Raw genomic sequence first — 25,719 nt, forward strand, 5'->3', positions numbered from 1 at the left:
GTTTATCATAAAGGGATTCTGAATTTTTTCAAATGCATTTTCTGTATCAGTTAAAATTATCATGTAGTATTTCTTCTTTAGACTGTGAATATGACTGATTAAATTGATTTTTTTTTTTTTAATACTGAACCAGCTTTGTAATCCTAAGATAAACCCCACTTGATTGTGGTATTTTATTTTTATTTTTGTATTGGTAGATTTGATTTGCTAATATATGTTTGAGGATTCACATCTAGGTTCACAAAGGGTATTGTTCTGTAGTTTTCTTTTTTGTACAGACTTTGGCTTTGGTATCTGAGTAAGTCTGGACTTAAAAAATTAGTGGTGTTCTCTTTCATTTTCTGGAAGAGAGTGTATGATTGGTGTTAACTTCTTTAAATGTTTTATGGAATTCTCTAGTAAAACCATTTGGGCCTGAAGATTTCTTCTTTAGGAGGGTTTTAATTCTCAGTTCAATTTCTATAACATTTATAAGACTGTTTAGGTTGTCTCTTTCATCTTGGTTGAATTTTATGTGTAGTTATCTCAGGAATTGGTCTGTCTTTATTTTTGAATTTATGTGTGTACAGCTGTTCATAGTATTCTCTTTTTTATATCTGTAGTGTGTTAAAGAAAAAATCCAACAATCATAACTTGTGAAAAGATCTGGTTGGCTTTATTCAGTGTTTCATGAATTGGGCAGCATCTATTATAGAGACAGAGTGGAGCTCCAGAGTATTGTACTAAGTGGGAAGGTTTTAGAGACTACATGAGTAGGAACGAGGAATTTATGGTAGGCATTTGTTGATTGGTTAAAGCCGGGTTACTTTCCTTTTATGGAGCAAAGGAAAGTCTTGGAGGCAGGTTGTGCTGAGCAGGCAAGTGCTATTGGTTAGCCTAGGCTTTACTTTTCTGGAAGAGCCAAGCACAGAAACTTAGCTAAGTTCTAGTTTGCTAATGTGGGGCTTAGCATAGTCTGGACAGTTGATTTGTATATGGTAGTATTTTTTTTTATTAGTATATGGTAGTATTTCAGTATTGATTAGTATATTCTATTGATCGGTTTATGTTTCCTTTTACCCACTGTGAGACATAAGTCCACTGCTCCAATCAAGGAGGGACATGGAGACTTGGAGCAGCGTGAAGTGAGGCTTTAATCAATGTTCTTGCAAGAGCAGGTGTCTGATGGACAGGCACACTCAGGTCAGTTACAGCAGGCAGTTTATCTCCTAACATCCCTCCCCTGATTCCTCATTGGCTGAGTACCACAAAAGTTACAGCCTTATCCAGAAGTCACCTATGCTTATTTAAGGCCAAAAAGTAGTCTGATTGGAACAAATGTACATTCCTTAAGGTGATGCAGAAACTTCAGTTCTTTGGCACAGGCTCATTGCAAAGCCCGCAAAAAATAAACCCGTGAAATGGAAGACAGGGAAAAGTGAAGTGTCAGGAAGTGAAGTGTCTTAGGGTTTGGGACTCCATTGTGCAGAGAGGGCAGGGCGGGGGGGGGGGGGGTGCTCATACATATTTCTAGACAGCACAGCTTTTATTTGGTATTTCAGAAAACAAATCATCTCACTTCTCATACCACCTAAAATATACTTGAAATGTGTTTCTTAGTAGAAACTTGTAGAAATAGTGTATTTGGATAATTTTCCATCTTTCTGTCTTTTTTCAATCCAATCTGATAGTCCTCTGTCTTTTAATTGGTATGTTTAGGCTGTTTACAATGAATGTAACAATGAGTGAAGTTTGATGAGTTGGGCCTCCTTTTTTTTCACCCATGCCCCACTTATGGAACCTTTGGCACAACTGAGAATACTGGGACCCCAGTCATCCTTGTCTCAGCTCATGAAGTGATGGTTCCTTAACAGACAAGTCAAACTAGAAGACCACCAATTATTATTCCCCCTTCACCAAGCACTCAACACCTAGAGCAGGGGTATTGCTGAGAGAGGAGCTTGCCGTTATCTCCATCCTCTGCTCCAGAACTCATCTCAGAGATTTTGCCTGGGAGGAGAAGCAGACCATGAAACAGTTCCTCATCTCTTCTCAAAACAACTGACTTCATTTGAAACACAGTGTGTAGAACTTCAAAATTACAGGTGCTGTCAAGAACAGTAGTTGTGTTGAAAGGCAATTGGGAAAAGACTGTATTTAGTCAACCTACAGCCTAGACTGCTGGATGGTCTGCAGGAGAGAACCAAAAGAATAAGACGACCTATGGTCACAACAAATATCAAATCAAGGATCTCAGAAGCTGTTCCCTCAAAGGAGCCATAATTGGTTTGGATTAATTTATAGAGCAATTTATGCCCCAGATCACTGTTGAAAAACAACAGAGCAATTAGTGGAATTTAACATCTGAGTGTGGTAAGGGAAAAGAGCCCTACTGATATCACTGTAAGTCTGGTAACTGTGGACATATCCAAAGATGCACCTCCCTGAGGAGTGACCTCAGGATTAACACTGTGGGTATTGGGGTGGCAGAATAGAGGTCACTTTAAAAAATCTAGCTAGTCACTAAAAAATAAAGCAGATATCAATAATAAATATCAGGAAGTGGGGTGAGGGAACAGTAACTGGAGTTGCTTACAATATATTGTTGGATTTGTCCTGTTTCCAACAAAAAAATTGTAAAACATGCAGAGAAATAAATTATGACCCAAACACTGGGGGGAAAGCAGGCAACACAAAAACTGCCTGTGCCTATAACAGACCAGATGTCAGATATAACAGAGAAAGACTCCAACGTAGCCATTTATAAGTGTGTTCACAGAACTAAAGGAAATAATGGTTGAAGACGTAAAGGAATGTATAGTGACAATTTTGCATTAAATAGAGAATACCAATATTAAATAGAAACTGTGAAAAAGAGCAAAATGGAAATTTTGGAATTGAAAAGTACAGTAACTGAAGTTTAAAAAAAAATTATTATTATTATTATTTTGCTATTATCTGGCAGGAAAAAGATTTAGGAAACTTGAACATAGCTCAGTAGAGATTATACAAACCAAAGAACAGAGAGAAAAAAAGATAAAAGTGAATAGTCTCAGAAAAATCTGGGACACCATCTAGCACACCAACATATGTATAAATGGGAATACTAGAAGAACTAGAGAGAGGGGTGAGGAACAGAAAAAAAAAAAAAATTTCAAAGAAATAATGGCAGAAAACATCCCAAATTTCTTGAAGAATGTAATCTATACATCCAGGAAACTCTGTGAACTCCCAAGTAAGAAAAATGCAAAAAGACCTATAAACTGACACATTATAGTAAAAATGCTGAAAGTCAAAGAAAAGGAGAAAATCTTGAAAGCAGCAAGAGAAAACAGCTCTGTAATGGAACCCTCCCTCAGGTTAACGGATGACTTCCTAGGAAAAAGTGGAGGCCAGGAAACAGTTGGAAAATACACTCAATGTGTCCTTCAAAGAAGGAAACTGTCAACCAAGAATTCTATATTGTCTTTCTAAAATGAAAAGCAAAATATTTTACCAAAGAGATAAAAACTGAACTTCTTACTGGCAGTCTTGCCTTACAAGGAATACTAAAAGAAAACCTAAGGCTGAAAGCAAATGACCCCAGATGGTAATTTGAACGCATGCATGCATGCAAAAAAAAAAAAAAAAAGGCACTGATATAGGTAGATATGTAATTATAAAAAACAGTAGAAATGAATATTTTTCTCCTCATAACTGATTTAAAAAGCAAGTTATAAAATACGTATATAGTATAATGTTGGGCCTATAACATGGAATATATTTGCCAGTAACAGCACAAAAATGGTAGGTGGGAGCAAAGCTTTATTGGGATATACAAATGACTACAGATGGTAAAGTAATAATCATAACCATGTGTTTGTAATATTTATAGATATATATAAAGAATACTATAAAAGAGGGAAGTGAATAGAATTATATATGAGTAATGTTTTATATGTCACTAGCATTATTCTAGTAAAAATCTGAAGCTGATTCTGATAAGTTTAAGGTTTCTATGGTAAATTTTTGAGCAACTACTGAAAATATAACAAAAAAAATAGTGGAAAATTGTGGAAGAGATTAAAGTTCTATATTAGAAAATGTTCACTTAATGCAGAAGAAAGCACTACAGGAAGAATAATGGAACAAAAAAGACAAAACATACAGAAACAAAGTAGAATGGCACACATAAACCCAGTATGTCAATAATATTAAATATGAATGAATTAAACAGTCAAAAAGCAGATATCAAACTGGAATAAAAAACATGAGCTAGCTATATGCTGTCTACAGGACATACATTTTAGATTCAAAGATAGATATAAATTGAAAGTAAAAAGGGATAGCAAAAGATATGTCATGCAAACAGCAACTACAAGAAAGCTGACCTGGTGGTACCAACAACAGACCAAATAGACTTCTACAAAAAGTTGCTAGAGACATTTTAGGATAAAAGGGTCATTTTATCGGGAAAATAATTACAGTACCCAAATATGTATAACAAAAATGGATAGAAATGAAGAGAGGAACAGATAATTCAACATTAGTAGTTGAAGACTTCAATATACTGCTTTCAGTAGTGTATAGCTAGACAGAATCACCAGGAAATAAGCACTATAAACCAGCTAGACCTAGAAGATATCTATAGAACAGTTACAGAACATTACATACACCCAGCAACAAGAGTAGAACACATTCTCATATAGCATATGGAACATTCTCCAATTGTAGACCATAGGCTAGGTCATAAACCAATAAATTTTGAAAGGTTGAGATAATGCAAAGTATGTTCTGAGAATCGAATGGCATGAAATTAGAAATCAATAATAGCAGGAAAATGTTTCAGAAACTCAAAAATATGTGAAAATAAAACAACACACTCCTAAAGAACCAGTTGGTCACAGAAGAAATCAAACAGGAAATCAGAAAACATTCTGAGGTAAATGAAAATAAAGATACAACGTGTGGAAATTTATATGCAGTAGTAGCAGAGCTTAGATGCACACGTATAACTGTGAATGCCTATATTAAGAGAGAAGGAAGATCTCAAGTTAAAAACCAACCTTCCACCTGAAGACACTGGAAAAAGAGCAAACTAAACCTAGAAAATAATAAAAATTATAAAGTAATACTATGAACAATGAACCCTCAAAAATGAAATTAAGAATACTGTTCCATTCACAGTAGCATCAAAAAGAATACTTGGAATAAATTTAACAAAGGAAATGTAAAACTTTTTTTTTTAATGTTTATTCATTTTTGAAAGAGACCTCATGACCGGGGGAGGGGCAGAGAGGGAGACACAGAAACTGAAGCAGGCTCCAGATTCTGAGCTGTCAGCGCAGAGCTTGACACAGGGCTCAAACTCACAAACCATGAGATCATGATCTGAGCCAAAGTCAGACGCTTAACCAGCTGAGCCACTCAGGCACCCCAAAATATTTTTGAAAGAAATTAAAGATAGTCTAAATATATAGAAAACTACCCCATGTTCATGGATTGAAAGACTCAATGTTGTAAAGATGACATTACTCCCCAAACTGATTTACAAATTGAGCACAGTCCCACCTGACTCTTTGTAGAGATTGACAACCTGATTCTAAAATTCATATTTTGTAGTTGCAAGGAATCCAGAATAGGCAAAGCAATACTGCAAAAGGACAAATTCAGAGGACTCACGTTTCCTGATTTCAGAGGGACTACAAAGCAACAGTGACCAAAGCATTTTACTGGTATAAAGATAGACATATAGAACAATGGAAAATAGGGGCATCTGGGTGGCTCAGTCGGTTGAGCGTCGGACTTCAGCTCAGGTCATGATCTCACAGCTCGTGAGTTCGAGCCCCTCGCCAGGCTCTGTGCTGATAGCTCAGAGCCTGGAGCATGCTTCAGATTCTGTGTCTGCCTCTCACCCTGCCCCTAACCTACTCTCATTCTGTCTCTGTCTCTCTCAAAAATAAATAAACATTTAAAAAAATTCAAAACAAAACAATAGAATAGAATCGAGAATCCAGGTATAAACCCATACATCTGTGCTTAACTGATTTTCAACAAGGGTGCCAAGACCATTCAGTGGGGGAAAATAGTCTTTTTAAGAAATTGTGCTGTGACAGCTGGAGAGCCACATACAAAGAATGAGGTTGAACTTCATACCACATATTAAAAAAAAAAAATAACTCAAAAATCAAAGACCTAACTGTAAGAAGTAAAACTATAAGAAGACATAAGGGTAAATACTCATGATGTTGGATTTGACAAAGGATTCTCAAATATGACACCAAAAGTGCAAGCAACAAAAGGAAAAAATAGATGTTCTGCTTCATCAAAATTTAAAACTTTTGTGCTTCAAAGGACACTGTCAAGAAAGTGAAATGACAACCCACAGAATGAGAGAAAATGTAAACCCTATGTCTGATAAGCAACTTGTATGTAGAGTATATAAGAACTTTTACATTACAGTTCAGTAAGATGACAACGAATAACCCAGGTTAAAAATGGACAAAGCATCTGAATAGACATTCCTCCAGAGGTTATGCAAATAGCCAATAAGCACATGGAAAGACGCCTGACATCATTAGTTATCCGGGAAATGCAAATCAAAACCACAATGAAATACCACTTCACACCCACTAGGATGGCTAGACTCAAAATGTCAGCATACTAAAAAAATCTTTGAATTTAAACACTTTTAAAAGGGTGAATTGTATGGGATGCGAATTATGTCTGAAGCTGTTTTATAAAATATATAGTCATGTTACATATTAATAATTTCTTGATATCAGTAAAAACAAATTTCCAGTTATCTCATAAATTTATTATTGTTCATTTGTTTCAAATAAGATACTTCTGCACAGTGTGATTGATTGATAAAATCTTTTAAGTCTCTTTTAATCTACAAGTTCCCTATTTTAGTTCCCTCTTTATGTCTTTTTTTCACCTTGCTATTTATTAGTTTTAAAAAACAAGTTTTTTGTCCTATGGAGTTTCTCATAATCTAGATTTTGCTGTTTGCATTGCAGTGGTATAGTTTAACATGTTCCTGTCACCGCTGTATTTCTTGTGAATTGATAGTTGGGTTTAAAGTTTTGTTCAGTCTTTTTTACTGCCTTTGTCAAGTTGTAAACCACTGATCAATACCTCTTCATTTGGGGGTGGGGGTTGCAAAATGGTTATCTTATACTTCTGATATTCCTTCATTTATTAGCTGGAACATTTCTAAAGAGAAGCCTCCTTTCATATTGTTTGATTATCCAAAAATACCATTTGTATTGAAAAGCCAGGATAAATGCCTTATTCTTTCCTGTTTTTTAAAACCAGTTTTCAAAATAATTATTTGTTTCAATAGCATCTTTTAAAGGTGACAAATTAGCTTTGCTTTTGTTTCTAGTGTTAGATGAGCTCATGAATCTAAACCTGTTTCATGTGTTTATTAAAGAAGCTATCTTTAAAAGCCTCTTTGCTGTCTGTTAAGATGTTCCAGGTAGACATTTACTGGCCCAGAAATGCAATCAGCCATTTCTCTAAAGAACCATGATTCTTTTTAGTGGGAAATGGAATTTGGAAGCCAGTCTAGGTGCTAGAGGTATTCATTATGAGTTCATACTGATGCTTTTAATTCAAATTTAAGATTTTATAAATTCTAATTGCAACTTTTTATTTACCTTCGACCCGTGATAATAAATACATATAGATACAGTACTTTATATAGCCAGACCAGATAGAAATAAAATCTATCCATTCACATATTTCAAAGACACTTCTGTGTATATTATGCTAGATACTAGACAGGATCAAAAAATAAATTAGATACCATAAAGTGTTTTCACTAAATCCTTTTGTTCTGCCTGCCCCAAGCTTCTCACAGCTTGCCTTCACATTCTTGCCTACATGTTCTTTAGATGTCTTTAGTTCTAACAAAATCAATAGAATGAGATTCATCAGTGACTTACATAGGTCCAGCCCTAACCTCTTCCCTGAACTCCAGATCAGAATGGGCAATTTCATATATAAATTTATACAAATATTCCTCTCAAAAGTTTTTCAAATTTAGTATGTCTAAAACCAAAATATTCTTTCCGTTCATCATTAATCCCTACCAAAACCATTCTTCTTTCATTCTCTATCTTGTTTGGTGAAAACACCATCCGCTCAGTCACCCCATGTCGTAGACCTAGAGTCAGATTCTTCTCTCCTAGCTACTCCCCTACCTGATCCCTGATAGGAAATCATGCCTAGGTTGTTTTGCCTCCCAAATATTTCTTAGATGTATTTTCTCTATCCTCGGTGCTTTATTTTATCATATACTCATACTGTTAACAATAGCTACCCTCAAATCTACCCTCTGAATTGCCATCAGAATAACCAAAAAAAAATGTAGATATAACTATACTACTCCCCAATGGCTACTCACACCTATTGAATAAGATCTCATTAGGTCCTTAGCAGTGGCATAAACAAACATAAGTGCCTTGAGCAAAGCAATATCCCAAGTCTCAATTTCCTCTGTAAAATCGGATTATCATTTTACGTCATATGTGATAACATGTTTAAAGCTCCTACTGTTAACATCTGCTACAGAGTAGATAGTCACCTGGTATAGACAACTTCATATATTTCCAGCTGGATATTCCTTTTCTTAGAGGCATCTTAAAATCAGTGTCCCTTTCCGTAACCTTCTTTCTTTGATTGGTTTTAATTAGGATATAGGAATGAAATGAAATTAGCTCAGTTTTCACATAATGAAAACCTTGTTAGTATCATTGGGAGAGGTAGTGTCCAGTTTTAAATGTGTCAATATTTAAACATGCAAATTCTTATTAAATATTAAGTTTTCCCATCTTCCCAAATTAGTTTCAAGATCAGCAGTCTTCATCACTTTTTCTTTTATCATTTTAGGCAGCCATCTCACTTTATATGCTAAGAGCTACTCCATTTTAATCTCAAATCCGCTGATAATTTTTATCAGCCAATCTCTAAATCAAAATAAACATAATTCAAGATATGATCTGTGTCATAAATAGAGTAGACATGAAATTTGATCTCCATTTCACTTCTATTCTGACTTTTTCTGGAGGTAATAATAGTAACTAACATGTATTGGATGCTTACTTAATACCAGGAATTGTGCTAATTTAATCCTCTTGACTGTCTTGGAAGTGTGATTTCCATTATTCCTTTTACATATGAGCAAACAAGAATAGAGAGATGAAGTAACTTGACTGAGATTTAATTCCTTACTTACAATTGGAAGAGTCAGCATTCAAAACCTAAGATTTGTCTAACTTAAACCTTTTTTTTTTCTACAACTAGGCTATATACCTTATTTGTCAAAAACATTTCAACCCAACTGCAAAATGACCACATAGGATTTAGCAACTACTGCTTACTGCTTTCATAAGCATGTATGCTATTCATCAGGGATTTGGAATAAAAGGGAGGGGTGGGCAGGAAGGAAACTATTTCTGAATTACTAGTTCAAATTGCAAACTATTACACAAATACATTTTATTACTTTTAAGTGCTGCATGAATTCTACATTAGTATAAATTGGAATTAAGTAATATTTTATTCAAGAATTTTGAATGAGCTCTTAATCTATAACTACATACATATTCATATACATATAGACACGGGAAAATGAGAAGTTTCTTTAAAAGAATTACGTAATTGATAAAAATTTCAGGTTATACTCTCTGGCTTCCAAAGTATCCATATTATGGATGACTTTTTCAAATAGTGTCGTTTTATCATAAGTTTTGTCACAATATATGATATTGCAGTATCTCCAAAATATGTTAGTCCATGTCATTTTTTTATTATAGAATTTATCGTGAGACTCAGTTTCCACAGACATGTATTGGGAGATGCATATCATAAATGCATGGTATACAAGGCATTTCCCAGTCTAATCTTCATCTTCCTCTCTTCCCATACAGCTAGCTATATCAGGCTTTGTAGTTTATATGTGTAACCATTACATTGAACAAGCATAACTTGTGGAAGCTACTCATAATCCATTTTATTTTTGTCTTCCATTGTCCATTTAAGTGTATTCTGTGGTGTTAAGTTCTTCCTTCGGCTCCTTGAAGGGCAAGTCTTTTCTGGTTACTTTCAGGAATTGACTATTTTCAAGAACGAATAAACTTAACTCGAGTTAAAGGATTCCCTCCTTTCCCACCTCAGTTGTACCATAGGCCTATAGTGAAATGTGAGGTTTGTTTGGCTTCCTTTTTCTTTCGGTTTTTCTCCTCTTTGTCCTTTTATTCCTTTTCATTTGCTAACTGGTTTCTGGCCTCTTCAGGTTGAGAGAGGCAAGGGTTGAGTAAGAATAAAAGATCTTTAATAGTAGTAAAAGCAGCAGCAGCAACTAATATTTAATACAACATTTATTTTCTGCTAGGGACTGTACATATATTAGACCAGTTAATCCTCAGAAATCTCTGAGGTGGATTCTGTTATCCTTTTTTTACTGTTGAAGAAGTTAAAAGCACAGGTTAGTGACTTGCCTAAGGTCACCAGCATACTGAACATAAAGGCAGTGCCAGGATGCAAACCCAGCACTCTGGCTCCATAGTCCCTTCTCAACCACTCTACTGTATTGCTTTTATATACTGTTGGGTGATGATAAGCATACTTCCTAGTCTTGGCCAGACTTTAAATCAGACTTCTACCCTTTAGATTTTTTTCAAGTGTGACATACATTTTCCATAGACCGAAGACAAAGAGCAAACATGTCTCAACCCATTTGCCTTGCAGAAGAGTAGGAGGGAGTAGGATGGGGTTTGGAACTCAAAGCACACTGATGACTGTCTGCAAAAATCCTTTTGTAACATTTAACTCTTTGAACATTGTAGGTGAATATAACTCAAAGTTGAAAGACTGTTTTCTACTACCTTATTGCATAGGTGGACTTGCATCTCACTTTGGCCAGCAGTATCTGAGGCCTCTACCCAAACCAAGATTGAAATGGTTTCATTTTAAGACCCCCGTGCACATGCTCTCCAAATGCCATTTAATTCTCTGCCTTCAACATCTTTGTTCATGCAGATAGTCCCTGGATTAAGACTATGTCACTTGCTCTGAAGGCATGTGCTTTCCTCCCTGAACCACATGATCCCAATCAAACCAAGCACTCTTTATAGCCAGGCTTTTAAAGAAGGCAGTTTACTATAGTTCAACAAATCAAAGAAAAACTTTATATATAGTCTTCCCATTTTCTTTCTCTCCATTTCATTCCTATGAGAGAAATCAGCAAGTATGTTAAACATTAAACAGTGGTTTGCTTAGACCAGTTTTAGCTGCTTAGTGTGTCGTGGTTATTTGACTTTGGGAATGGTGTATAAAGTAGATTTGTATTTGAACTCATCTTTGATAATGGTCAGATAATTACTTCAGTGGCCTTGCCTGGCTGTCTTGACAAAGGGCTTTATGACTTTTATCCTTTCTGTTATCAGACAAGAAAGAGTCTCAGATTGAACCTTTTGTCTTCCCATGTTAGAATATTCAGTGGCCTTATATTTATTCAACTGGAAAGCTTTAGGTTTTTTCTTTTCTTTTTTCTCCTTCACATACACATTTATCTGCATAGAACATTCAAAGGGATGTTTATGGGATTGTTTGATGTTTGAACTGACATTGCCTTCTGCATGCTCACATTTTTTTAAAACTTTTTATTTTAATTCCAGTATAGTTGACATACAGTGTTATATTAGTATCAGGTGCATGCTCACATTTAGAATGTCATACGGTGCCCATTAACGTTTTCCAATACAATGCATAGATTGCACAGGGAGGCACATCATGATGGTGGGCAGTCATTGAGATCACTGTGTGATCCCATGATAGCCTGGAACTCCTTTCAAATGCTTTATCACCTGGAAGAATTCTACTTTCATTAGGCCCTATCCTCAGTGATGCCTCTTCTACCTTGTACATTCAGAATTATTTCATTTGTTGCTTTCACTGGTGTATGCACACCTTTTGTACCTTGGTTAGGAACATGTCTTTTTCATGAGGCCTGTTAGCTTATTGAGGTCAAAGACAGTGTTTTATTTGTACTTGTGTACCTCCCTTCATGTAATAAAGTGTCTCACATCTCTTGAATCCACTATTAAGGTTTCAATAATGTGAATAAAATTGGTTATAATTTGACTATTAGAATCCTGATTCAGTCTTACTAATACTTGTGCCCAAAACAAGGAGGTAAAAATAGTAAAGTTATGCTCAGTTATAATCCTACCATACCTGCCATATTGTGTACAGTTCTGAAAACCACTTTTTTTTTTTTTTTTTTCCTGAGAGAGAGAGAGCTGGGGAGGGACAGAGGGAGAGAAAATCTTAAGCGGGCTTCATGCCCAGCACAGAGCCCAACGCAGGGCTTGATCCCGTGACCCTGGGGTTATGACTTGAGCTGAAATCAAGAGTTGGACGCTCAACCGACTGAGCCACCCAGGCACCCCCTTGGGAACCAGTCTTAAAGGAACATTAAAAAGTGAAGATTGTTGACAGCAAGAAGAGCAAGCAAATTTTAAGGAGCATTTAAAGGGACTAGGGATCTTTGAAGAAGAGAAATCATAGGAAAGAATGGAATGTGATTGCCATCTTCATTTTTGAAGGCTTTTTCAAGGGGAAGGAAAAAGTAGACCTACTCTGTATGACTTCGTAGTTTTAACCAAGAGTACCTGAAACCCTGGTTTTGTAGCAGTATGATGGAGTTTTGTTTTTTGGTTTTTTTTTAAGAAAAAATTTTTTAATGTGCAAAAAAAAAATAAAACCAGAGGGAATAAATATCCATACTCCTACCAATGATTCCTTTGAAGATGATGAACATTCCATTTGAATATGATACTTTATTCTGTATACAGTTTCAGAAGGATCTGTATACAGTTCCTTTAGGGAACTCATGAATCTCAGGTTAAGACCTCATGTTCTCTTGCGTTGTGTGTGTGGCATAGATACAAATACTCTTTCATCACGTTTTTCACTAAATATATAATAATAACTACTATTGAGTGTTCACTCTATGTCAGTAATTGTGCATTCATGTAATACTCAGAAGCAAACATTTTTCCAGGTCCATTAAAGATTCATCATCTCTAGCATCTTTTACAATTGATGGTTGTATTTTTGAAGCATTTGAAATCTTCTTTTATCTAGAGACAACTTACAATAAGTATTTCTCCAAATTGGCTTTGTTTTGCATTTATTTAGTACTAACAGTAAAAAAAAAAAAAAAGTTATTTATCACAGATAAAATGACTGATGTACATTGTTGATATTTTTTTACACTGGAAAAGTACTGTGATCTAAGAGTCAGAGGATCCAGATCGTCGCTTTGGTTGTCATTCATTGGTCACATAACTTTTCTGAGCATTAGCTTTCTTATCTTTACTAAGGGGATAATATAAGCCTTCCTGACTTCACATAGAGGGTGTAAAAAGAGGTTAGGGAGAAAGTGCTGTAAAAACTGAAGCGTTACTAGATGTGCTAATTTAAAACTATTTGAGAGTATCAGTTTTTTGTATTTTTAGTAAATAAATGTGAAATCTTGTCAAGGCAAAACTAACTTCTTTTTTTAAGGGAAAATCCAATCAACTGATTGATTTCTAACCATTTTTTAAAATAAATTTACTTCCAGAAAGGTTGTTTCATTGTATTGGTAATATAAATAAATTATTAATGTGTTAGTAATATAAATAATACAACAATAATAACTGGTTTCATTTGTTGAGCATTCACAAAGTGCCAAATGCTGTGCTAACCACAGTATATATTGTTTCATTTAATCCTGTAATAACCATGGAGGAATTGTTGAGGAAAGAATCCAGACCTATCACATTCTAAAACTTGAAGTCTTAACCACCTATATTTATTCACTTCATAGCCTAAGAGAGGCAGTATATATATAGCATTGATGTTAAGAGGGTAAGCTGTGGAACCAGCCTGTCTGGATTTGAATCCTGGCTCTGCCACTTAATAACTTTCTGACTTTAGCAAGATAGTTAACCTTTTTCTGTTAAACAGGGGTAATGATGTACTTCTTGACAGAGAGATGACAATCAACTAAATTATCAAATGTGAAGCATTTAGAACAGTGTCTGACATATAGAAAGCACTCTTTAATTGTCTTATATACAAACTATTATTATTTAAAACTATCCAGCTCCTTTAAACATTAGCTCACAGACTCCACTGATAGGAGAGTTTGGGGGAATGTTAGAGAAAATAATATATTCTCTACCTTGAACTTTCTCACTACCATCCTTCAGCTTTTTTATTTAACACAGTGGCTACATGAAAATAAAGTAAGCCACCTTCTATTTCAACCACTAAACTATCAATTAATGCTTATTTTATATATTTTTTAGGACATTTCTGATTCATTTGCATCCTTGAAGAGCATCTGTAGAAGAGGAAGGAAAAGATGGGTGTGAAAACATTTACTCATAGCTCCTCTTCCCACAGCCAGGAAATGCTTGGAAAGCTAAATATGCTGCGAAATGATGGACATTTTTGTGATATCACTATTCGTGTCCAGGACAAAATCTTCCGGGCACATAAGGTGGTACTAGCAGCTTGCAGTGATTTCTTTCGCACCAAACTTGTAGGCCAAGCAGAGGATGAGAACAAGAATGTGTTGGATTTGCATCATGTTACAGTAACTGGCTTTATACCCCTTTTAGAATATGCGTACACAGCCACTCTGTCAATTAACACAGAAAATATCATTGATGTTCTAGCTGCAGCCAGCTATATGCAAATGTTCAGTGTTGCTAGCACCTGCTCAGAGTTCATGAAATCAAGCATTTTATGGAATACACCCAACAGCCAATCAGAAAAGGGTCTAGATGCTGGACAAGAAAATAACTCAAACTGCAATTTTACTTCCCGAGATGGAAGTATTTCTCCTGTGTCTTCAGAGTGCAGTGTGGTAGAAAGAACCATTCCTGTCTGCCGAGAATCCCGGAGAAAGCGCAAAAGCTACATTGTTATGTCTCCTGAAAGTCCTGTGAAGTGTAGCACGCAGACAAGTTCTCCCCAGGTATTGAATTCTTCAGCTTCCTACTCAGAAAATAGAAATCAACCAGTTGACTCTTCTTTAGCTTTTCCCTGGACTTTTCCTTTTGGAATTGATCGAAGGATTCAGCCTGATAAGTCTAAACAGGTAGAAAATACCCGGACTTTAGAATTACCCGGCCCATCTGAGACAGGTAGAAGAATGGCTGATTATGTGACTTGTGAGAGCACAAAAACTGCCTTGCCACTGGGTACCGAAGAAGATGTCCGGGTCAAAGTAGAAAGGTTAAGTGATGAGGAAGTCCATGAGGAAGTGTCTCAGCCTGTCAGTGCATCTCAGAGTTCACTGAGTGATCAGCAGACAGTGCCGGGAAGCGAACAAGTCCAAGAAGACCTTCTGATTAGTCCACAGTCTTCCTCTATAGGTATAATGTCTTCTGTGTGTTTCATGATGTTTTTCTGTGTTTTTCAAGTCAATATGAGCATTTTTAAGTATCTTTTAGATCAAAGTTTTGTGCTGGATCCTGTAGGAAACATTAAAAAGAATAAAACATGATAACTGGATTTTTTTAGATGCTATTAGTACTTTTTTTTTTTTTTTTTTGTAAGTTATGGATTGGGAACGAGAGAGAATAGTTAAACGATTTCTGATGAGATAAAGGCAGATTATGTTACATATGAATTGTGAATTATTTTCAATGCAAAATATACCAGTTTTTAAAGATCCAGTTAGTGTTTTATTCTTTCTCAAAATATTTACTGAAAACTTACCATGTGCCAAACGTTGGGGATACATGATAAAAAAGACATAGTCTCTGCAACTGAGGATTTAATAGTCTAATTGAGAAAGCAGATGTGTAAATCTAGCACTAGGCTGGAGATATGAACAAAGTGTTAAGGCTTCACCACAGAAAGAGCAAGTTAACACTAATATATTCGAGATGTATTTTAGTTAGTAAGTACAAGTTTGCCCAGGAAAGGGAATGACATTTCTTTGAAAATGAATAAAAGCACAGAGGTGTGGAAGACCTTTGCATGTTTGGTGAGTGGCAAATTCAGTGCAAAATAATGTGAATAAAGTATGGAAGCCTTCAAGTATTGGAAATAATGAGAGAAGACAAAATGAGCAGTTGAGCATATTGTGAAGAGTCTAAACACAAGTTTCAGTTAGGATTGCATTCAACTGCAGATAACAGATCCCTTCAAAGTGGCTTAGACCAAACAGGATTTTATTTTTATCACATAAAGTGTTCAGAAGTAGGAAGTCCAGGACTGGTATGGTGGCTTTACAGTGTAATCATTGGCCTAGGTTCCTTGTATATTTGTATCCCTTGTAGATTTATAATCCACCATCCTTAGTTGGTCAGTTTCATCGATAAATTTATTGCTTCATGGTTACATGATGTTTGCTTCATCTTTAGCCTCATATTCTAGTAAGGGGCAGTGCTTGTGTCAGAAAAGCACAGATGTTCCCAGAAATCCCTAAAAAGCTTCTGCCAGATTATGTCATGTGGTCTTCCCTAGCTATAAGGGAATTTGAGAAGATGTATATTCACTGGGTATATAACTGCCTCAAACAAAATTGGAGAATGGATATTGTGAGCAACTAGCAGTGTCTGTCACAGCTAGGCCATTTAAGTTTGAATTTTATCCTAGTGGTAATAAGGAGTCTACCTTAAAGGGAATAAAAATAACACATTTACAGATAGTTGGGAAAATTAATTTAGTATTGGTATGCAGTGGAGGTTGGCTAGACAGAGACGGTCTCAGAAACCAGTTACACTAGTTGTTTTTCTATGAATGAAGATGCTTAGAGTAAAACTATAAAGATAATGGATATTAAGAGATTGAGAGACTTCATAAAGGGAGAATCATTACTACCTGATGATATTGAATATAGGGATTGAGGGAATGGGAAAGGTTAGAGACCTCTAGGTGACTAGAAAAATAGTGATAACATTTTAAGTTCATTGATTTTTGTCATAATTTTTCATATTATCCAAATAGAAATGTCTTATTATAATTAATCTTTTACAGTTACTTTTTCTTAGTGAATGGTACAAAAAATATTGGTAATTATGTAATGGGTAGGAGTCTATGAAATTCAGTTACTATAACTTGAAAATCATTGGAAGAAGGTGGGAACCTAGTTTTAAGAATAAGCCAACAAGGTCAATTTGGTTAATTATGCTTGGGTGATGGTCCAAGTAATGTTATGCTACAAAGCAGTTGAAAAAGGAAGATTGGTGAAATCAAGACTGAAGATTTCCAGTTTCGGTTTTTTGTTTTTGTTTTCTTTTTTAACTTTTTGTTTTTAATGTTTATTTTTGAGAGAGACAGACATACAGAGTATGAGCAGGGGAGGGGCAGGGAGAGAGGGAGACACAGAATCCGAAGCAGGCTCCAGGCTCCAGGCTCCAGGCTCCAGGCTCCGAACTGTCAGCACAGAGCTGGATGTGGGGCTCAAACCCATGAATCACGAGATCATGACCCTAGCTGAAGTCACACTTAACTAACTGAGCCACCCAAGCGCCCCTGAGTCTTTTTCTTTTAGCAGTGACTGAATGCATCTCAAGGAAAAAAAATATATAAGAGCTAAAACCAAAGGACTGATCCTTAAGAAATAGCTATCTTCAGGGAGAAAAGAAAAGCCAATAAAAAATAATAAAGAGGATTTCTCCAAAAGATTGGAGAACCAGGAATGCTGTATTAACTTTGTTGATTTCTTGAATTTTGACCCACTCTATGAATTTCCCAGTGTTGCCACAACAAAGTGTACCACAACTGGATTATTTTAAACAACAGAAGTTTATTCTTTCGTAGTTCAGAAGGCCAGAAGTCTGAAATCAAGGTGTCAGCAAGGCCGTGCTCCTTTGAAGGCTGTAGAGGATTTTTTTGCCTCTTTCCAACTTCTGGCAGTTACTAGTACTTGCTGTTCTTCAACTTGTAGTTGCATCCCCCTGAGTTATACCTGTCTTCATGTGCCTTCCTTGTGTTTTTGGCACCAAATCTCCCTTACCTTACAAAGACACCATTTCTTGTATCAGGGCCCCCCTACTCAGGATGACCTTGTCTAATTTGATTACATCTGCAAAGACCCTATTTCCAAATAGGGTCACATTCCTAGGTATCGGGGGTTAGGACTTGAATATATCTTTTTTAGGGAGACACAGTTCTACCCACAGCACCAATTAAAGATCATATTCCTGAATTTGGATCAAGTCATATTTTTCTTTTCTTTTTTAAATCCAGTATAACTATCATATAGTGTTATATTGTTTCAGGGGTACAATATAGTGATTTACCAATCCGTACATTACATGATGCTCATCATGATACGTGTACTCTATTTTTGAGAGAGAGAGCACAAGCAGGGAAGGGGCAGAGGGAGAGAGGAAGACGCAGAATCTGAGACAGACTCCAGGCTCTGAGCTGTCAGCACAGAGCCCGACGGGGGGCTCAAACTCGAGAATGGTGAGGTCATGACCTGAGCTGAAGTCGGACACCCAACTGACTGAGCCACCCAGGCGCCTCGGGTGATACGTGTACTCTTAATTCCCTTTACCTATTTCACTCAAACTACCTCTCCACCTTCCCCGTGGTAACATCAGTTCTCTATATTTAAGAGTGTTTCGGTTTTCTTTTTTTTTTCTTTGTTTTGTTTCTTAAATTCCACATATGAGTGAAATCATATGGTATTTCTCTCTCTGACTTATTTCACTTAGCATTTTACCCTCTAGGTCCATCCATGTTATTCCAGATGGTGGGATTTCATTCTTTTTTAATGGCTGAGCAATATTGATTGCTTTGTGTGTGTATATGTGTACACACATATACACACATTACATCTTTATCCATTCATCTGTTGATGGACATGAGTCAAGATAGTTTTGAAGGGTTCAAGTGAACACACATTCAGTAATGTATTTGATGGCAGGAGATGTTAGCTATATGTTCATGAGTTTTTGTTAAATTACTAGTCTTTAATCCTCAACGTTTTCTGAATAATTAACTATTTAATGAATATTACTGTTTTTAAGTATATTTATTTACTTAGCAGGGGAGGGGCAGAGGGGGATAGTAGAGAGAATCCCAAGCAGGTTCCATGCTGTCAGCACAGAGCCTGACACGGGGATTGATCCCATGAATCAGGAGATCATGACCTGGGCCAAAATCAAGAGTTAGACATTCAACCAACTGAACCACCCAGGTGTACCTGAATATTACTGTTTTAATCGTTTATCTGAGAACTTAGAAACCAAATATTAATATTAATATCTTGCTAACTAGGCATGTGAAATAGTCTGATTTTATCACTCTCAAGTATATCTAATCAGTTCAGATTTTGCCTTTCTATCTTACTAACATGATTAAGAGAAGTTAGGAACTTCAGTAGAATATACCTATCAGTTATATAATTTACTTCCAATATATACTCTCAAAGATGTAGACTCTATTTTGAAGCTGACATGTAACTATGATCTGAATATCATATAGTCAAATAATCTAAAAGCTGTTTTCCTTGCCTTCATAGTAAATGTAGTAATCACTCTCAATTAACCTATCTTAACTTCAAATCTATACAATAAAACAAAGCCTTACAGTAAAGTTAAATTGCTATAGTAGGCAGTCAAAATATGTGGGCAGAAATGTCCACCAGTGGATGAATGGATAAAGAAGATGTGGTGTATATATACATACTCGGCAGTCAAAAAGAGTGAAATCTTGCATCTACATGGATGGAACTAGAGGGTATTATGCTAAGTGAAATTAGAGAAAGACAAATATCATATGACTTCACTCATATGAGGAATTTAAGATACTAAACAGATGAACATAAAGGAAGGGAAGCAAAAAGAATATAAAAACAGGGAGGGGGACAAAACAGAAGAGACTCTTAAATATGGAGAACAGAGGGTTGCTCGAGGGGTTGTGGGAGGGGGGATGGGCTAAATGGCTAAGGGGCATTAAGGAATCTACTCCTGAAATCATTGTTACACACTGTATGCTAACTTGGATATAAATCAAATAATAAATAAGTTAAAAAATTAAAAAAAAAAATAAAGTAGGCAGGAGTAAGGAAAAATGTTTATAGTACTTTTTTTTTCCATATTCCGTAAGAATACTTCATAAGAGTATTTACTTTTACTTACTAATTTATTTTAAGAAGATATCTCAAAGTAGTTTGTCTTTCCTAGGGACTGAGAATATAATATTTAATACATCCATTATTATAAAATTCTGAAGTAATAATTTGGTTATCCATGAAATTAATCCATATAGGATTTTACTTGTTCTTTTAAGTTCCTTTTATTGCCAGTTGCACAGCATAGGGTTGTAAAATCGGACATCCCCAGTTTAGAGAATCAATAAACACAGCAATAAAAGAGAAAAAAGACTACTAAATTTAGGTTGGGTCCTGGTACTCAAAAAGGTGTGGTCATCAATATCTGGTATAGTTTAAGAAAAAATATAAGCGAGAAAGAATTCATAATATGGCTTTTTAATTATTTGTCTTGAAGTATCATCTTTATGTATCAAAGACAAAATAGTACTATAAAGTCCACAGTTTGCTATGTTAAAGGAATTCAGTTTTTCCTAAATTTTAAAATCTGCCATTAAAAGTAAAGTGATTGTTACAGGGGTCAGTTAGAATATTGAGAGGTAATGTGACATTTTTCTCAGCAGTAGTGAATAAATAATTAGTTTGAAGTGGGCAGCTAGAATTACAGGTAGAATTACAACACTGAACATATAGAGAAGTCGTATAACTAGTGATTAAAAATTAGAATTTGGAGTCAGACAGATCTAGATTCTGTTACTGGTTTCTGCCACTTAATAGATGTGTGACTTTGAGCAAGTCCTTTAACCTCACTGAGTTTCCATAACTATAAGGTGAGGATAGTAATACCTGTCTATTAAGTGTGTCAGTGCCTTCCAACAAAAGACCACCAGGAACATAGTTCATAGTTCAACGTAGTTCAACGTAGTTGAACAGTTTGATGTGGTAGTTTTAAAATCTGAAAATCCCTAACAGTTACCCCAAATACACAAGGTAAATTAGTGTGCAGCAGGCACCTGTAAACCCTATGTTCACATAAGAAGTAGTATCCTAGTGGTGGGAGTTTAGGGAACATAAACATCATTCATTACAACAGAAGTGAGTCAGTTTTATGTCCCTTAAAATGAACAAATTCCTTGGGGCTCCTGGGTGGCTCAGTCAGTTAAGCGTCCAGCGTCAGCTCAGGTCATGATCTCACAGCTCATGAGTTCGAGCCCCACATTGGGCTCTGTGCTGACAGCTCAAAGCGTGGATGGAGCCTGCTTTGGATTCTGTGTCTCACTCTCTCTGCCCCTCCCTGGTGGGGAGTTTGGGCTAATATAAGTTTCATTCATTATGACAGAAGTGAGTCAGTTTTATGTTCCTTAAAATGGACAAATTCCTTGGCTAAAGTTAAAACAGTTTCTGCAAACTAGGCTGAAGTGTCTCCGAAGAGAACAAGCTCTGACTATCAGAAACAGGATAGCCCCAGTATTAGTGTGTTTCTGATTGAATAGGCCTTGATGATGGGATTGTAATGACATCAGCAGAAGCATTTTGATGATGTCAGATCAACGAACATTTTTTTCACAAGGCTCAGAGCTGAGATATAATATGATACAATGGGCCATTAAAAGAGAAGCTACCTTCTGACATATTTAAAGGAATATTAAATTTTTTCAGATCAGACAGAGGATAATGGATTCAGTGATCTGTTAAATTTAAAATAGTAGCTAAAGGGGCACCTAGGTGGCTCAGTTGGTTAAGCGTCCGACTTTGGCTTAGGTCATGATCTCATGGTTTGTGAATTCAAGCCCCGCACTGGGCTCTGTGGTTGCTGTCAGTGCAGAGCCTGCTTCAGATCCTCTGCCCTCCCTCCCCCTCCCCCCCCCCCCCCAACTCTCTGGACCTCCCTCACCCGTGATCTTTTTCTCTCCCAAAAAAATAAATAAATAAACTTAAAAAAAAGAGTAGCTCTGGTCCGGAAAAACCTATGAGTTTTGTTTTTCCTTAAGTGACAAAATGAGATCTTAGGGAGTCAAAAACAATAGGATAAAGATGAGAAATCACATTAGTTGTAATAGACAGGACTGGTGGTGATTAGTAATAAAGGGATAGATAGAAAAGACTACTGAAGAATCAGAAAATTAATCTTGGAAAAAGCTGTTCATTTTTGAAGTCTGTATCTTCTGGAGAATCCCTCAGAAGGAACGGCTGTATAGTAGTTTGAAGGATGTGATGTATGTCGTTCTAAGTTAGGAAATGTGAATCTACTGAACAACACCTTGAAATTTTACTGCTAAATCAGTTGTTAATACCTTATCAATTCCTTTCTACGTGATACTCAGTGACAAATTTTCTCTGGTGGCATCTTTTCCAGAAGAACAAAACTCCACAGATTTTAAATCATTCAGAAGCTTCTTTGGTGAATGTTTTCAAAATGCAGCTTGTACTTGTTTGTGATAAAGTTGCAAATCTCTTAAAGTATATTCATTCATATCAGCTGGGAAAAGGTTAGAACCTAAGATTTAAACTGAAATTCCCACTTGTAAAAGGTAGTCTGTTATTAACTCCTAAGGAGATAACTTGTGGGTCCAAAAAAGGATTTATCTTACTGCTATCAAGGCTCTTCTGCTATCAAGTATTGCCATACTTAGGGCTGTGGAAGTCTGAGGGTTTTTAAGTGCTTTGATGATTATAGTTTTAGAATCCATTTACTCCCTTGTTTTGTTTTGTTTTGTTTTGTTTTGAGGTAAGGAAACAGTAAACATGGTATTCAATTTTTTTAGCATTCCACTTGTGGGGTTCTTTGCCCCGTTTTTTGGGTCTCTTAAAACTTTTAATTTAGACCAGGGATATTTTCTTTTATTATTAATATTCAGGTATAATTGATGTACAGCATTATGTAATCATGTGATATTTGCATGTAATCCAAAGTGATCACTGCAGTATGTTTAGTTAACATCTATTACCACACATAGTTACATAATTTTTTTTCTTGTAATGAGAACTTTTAAGACCTCTCTTAAGCAATTTTCAGATGCACAATGTAGTATTAACTATACTCACCATGCTGTACGTTACCTCCCCATGACTTAATTATTTTATACTGGAAATGTATACCTTTTGACCACCTTTACCTATTTCTCCCACCCTGCCAACCCTCTGCTTCTGGCAAGCATCATCTTTTCTCTTCTCTGTTATGAGCTCAGTTTGTTTAAATTCCACATATAAGTGAGCCTGGTGGCTCAGTCAGTTAACTGTCCAACTCTTGATTACAGCTCAGGTCATGATCTGACAGCGCAGAGCCTGCTTGGGACTCTCTCTCTCCCTGTCTACTCTTTACCTACTCATTCTCTCTATCTCTCTCTCTCTCTCTCAGTAAAAACATTTTAAAAAATATAAGTGAGATCATACAGTATTTGTCTTCCTCTGATTTCACATAGCATAATGCTGTGTCAGTCCATGTTGTCACAAATGACAAGATTTCTTTTTTTTTTGACTGCTTAATATTTGTTCTCCTCATTTTTCTTGAAGTTTGTGGATGATAAGGACAGTGGAGAGTATGAGTAAGATATAAAATTTATGGAATTCTTCAGTAATAATACTAGTGAATGTGTGGTCCCGTTACTAGAGAATAAATTGGGATTTCCCCACTCAGGAATACAAAATCTAGTAATTTTTCCCCACCGTTACAGCATAGCTCTTTAGCATTGTAAGCCTCAGTCTGCCCTAAAAATAAACAATAACCAGAACAAACTGATTGCTCATTTGGAGGTATTTAAAAGTGTACTTCATTGTTTGGTCTATAGCCATGCTTTTTTTTTTTTTTTTTTTTTAAGGAACAGGACATCCTGTATTTTTTTTTTTTTTTAATGTTTATTTTGAGAGAGTGAGCGAGCAAGCAAAGGAGGTGCAGAGAGAGAGAAAGACAGAGGATCCCCAGCAGCCTCCGTGCTGTCAGCACAGCCTGATGCAGGGCTCGAACTCACAGACCATGAGATCATAACCTGAGCTGAAACCAAGAGTCGGACACTTAACCAACTGAGCCACCCAGGTGCCCTGGTCTATATCCAGGTTTTACCAGGGTTGTGTCAGTGACAGCAAAGGCACACATTGGAAATATCCACAGCAGTGCCTTTTAAAATCCCCACTCCAGTGTTCCATGGTGTTGATGCATCTCAAGTGAACAGTCTTGTTTATGTCAGAAGCTCCCCCCAAAATGGCCACTTGCAGCTCCAAATTGTCATTGGTGAAATGTGTCAGCTGAGAGATAAGTGTACTCGTTGGTGTTACAGAGAAGAAACATAAAGGAAGCAGATGTTTGACCTAGAAGAGATGGCAGTTTTGGATTGAGACAACCCGTTGAGAATTATGATGGTCCATAAGAATAATGCTTGTGTAACTTTTTATTTCAGGGCTTGGCTAAAGGACAGTTGTCATTGATCAGGAACCAGACAAAACCTGATTGTGGGCATATGAAAGTAAGCAGAGCAGTGTTCAGGGAAACAAAGACAAAATTGAAAAAGTATTTATATGGTTTTCCCTTTTTAAAACGTCTTCATTGAAAAAAGTTTTCTTTTCACTGAAATACAAACTTACAAAGGGGCACCTGGGTGACACAGTAGCTAAGTGTCCAACTCTTGATCTCAGCTCAGGTCTCTATCTCAGGGTCATGAGTTCAAGCCCTGCATTAGGCTCCATGCTAGGTGTGAAGCCTACTTAAAACAAAATAAGAGAAAAAGAAATACAACTTACATACAAAATTCACCCATGAAAGTGTATACTTCAGTGGCTGTTAGTATATTCACAAAGTTGTGCAACAGTCTAAGTTTATAACCTTAGACTGTTTATAACCCCCCCCCCCACAGTCTAAGTTTATAACCTTTTATTTTATTTTACTTTATTTTATCATTTTATTTTATTTTTGAGAGAGAGAGCACAAGCAGAAGGGGGGCAGAGAGAGAGAGAGAGAGCATGAGAGAATCTGAAGCAGGCTTCAGGCTCCAAGCTGTCAGCTCAGACCAGATGCAGGGCTCAAACCCATGAACCATGAGATCATGACCTGAGCTGAAGTCAGATGCTTAATGACTGAGTCACCCAGGCACCCCCCCCCCAAGTTTATAACATTTTCATCACCCTAAAAAGAAACCCTGTTAAGCCATATAACTCTTAGCCGTGACTCCCTCCTAGTCTCACCCTAGCCCTAGGCAAATGCAAATACACTTTCTGTAGATTTGCCTATTCTAGATATTTCATGTAAATGGGATCATGCAATATGTGGTCTTTTCTGACTGGCTTCTGTCACTTTCTGTAATATTTTTGGGTTTGTTTTTTTGTTTTGTTTTTTTTTTTTTTTGTCTTTTTTTATGTTTATTTTTGAAAGTGACTGCATGAGTGAGAGAGGGGACAGAGTATGCTAAACAGGCTCCTTGCTGACAGCAGAGAGCCCGATGTGGGCCTCAAACTCATGAACCATTAGATCATGCATGACCTGAGCCAAAGTCAGACTGAGCCATCCAGGCAGGTGCCCCTATATTTTCAGGGTTCATCTATGTCATACCTCTTAGATTTTTGAAAAGTTTTTTCTAATCAGAGATCTTCTGAACTCAGCCACCAGGGCCAGTTCAGATGGACTAATCGCCATCCTCATTATAATCTCATCCTCTTTTAGACAGGAGTCAGCACACTAGACAGATTAT

At 36.3% G+C, this 25,719-nt stretch overlaps 1 protein-coding gene across 3 annotated transcripts in view; it reads left to right on the forward strand.

Moving 5' to 3' along the window:
* Positions 1-25,719, forward strand: part of ZBTB44 (zinc finger and BTB domain containing 44) — a 71,235-nt gene that overhangs the window by 24,317 nt on the left and 21,199 nt on the right. For 2 of the 3 annotated variants that reach the window (XM_019421423.2, XM_019421424.2), the window contains exon 2: positions 14,328-15,401. The exons of the other annotated variant lie outside the window; for it this stretch is intronic. In XM_019421423.2, coding sequence (XP_019276968.1) covers positions 14,384-15,401 — 1,018 coding nt within the window. In that variant the 5' untranslated portion in view covers positions 14,328-14,383. The remainder of the gene's footprint in view (positions 1-14,327; positions 15,402-25,719) is intronic. 3 annotated transcript variants of the gene reach the window in all.

This window comes from Panthera pardus, unplaced genomic scaffold (genome assembly GCF_024362965.1).
Source record: "Panthera pardus isolate Hobbes unplaced genomic scaffold, ASM2436296v1 HiC_scaffold_12, whole genome shotgun sequence".
NCBI lineage: Eukaryota > Metazoa > Chordata > Mammalia > Carnivora > Felidae > Panthera > Panthera pardus.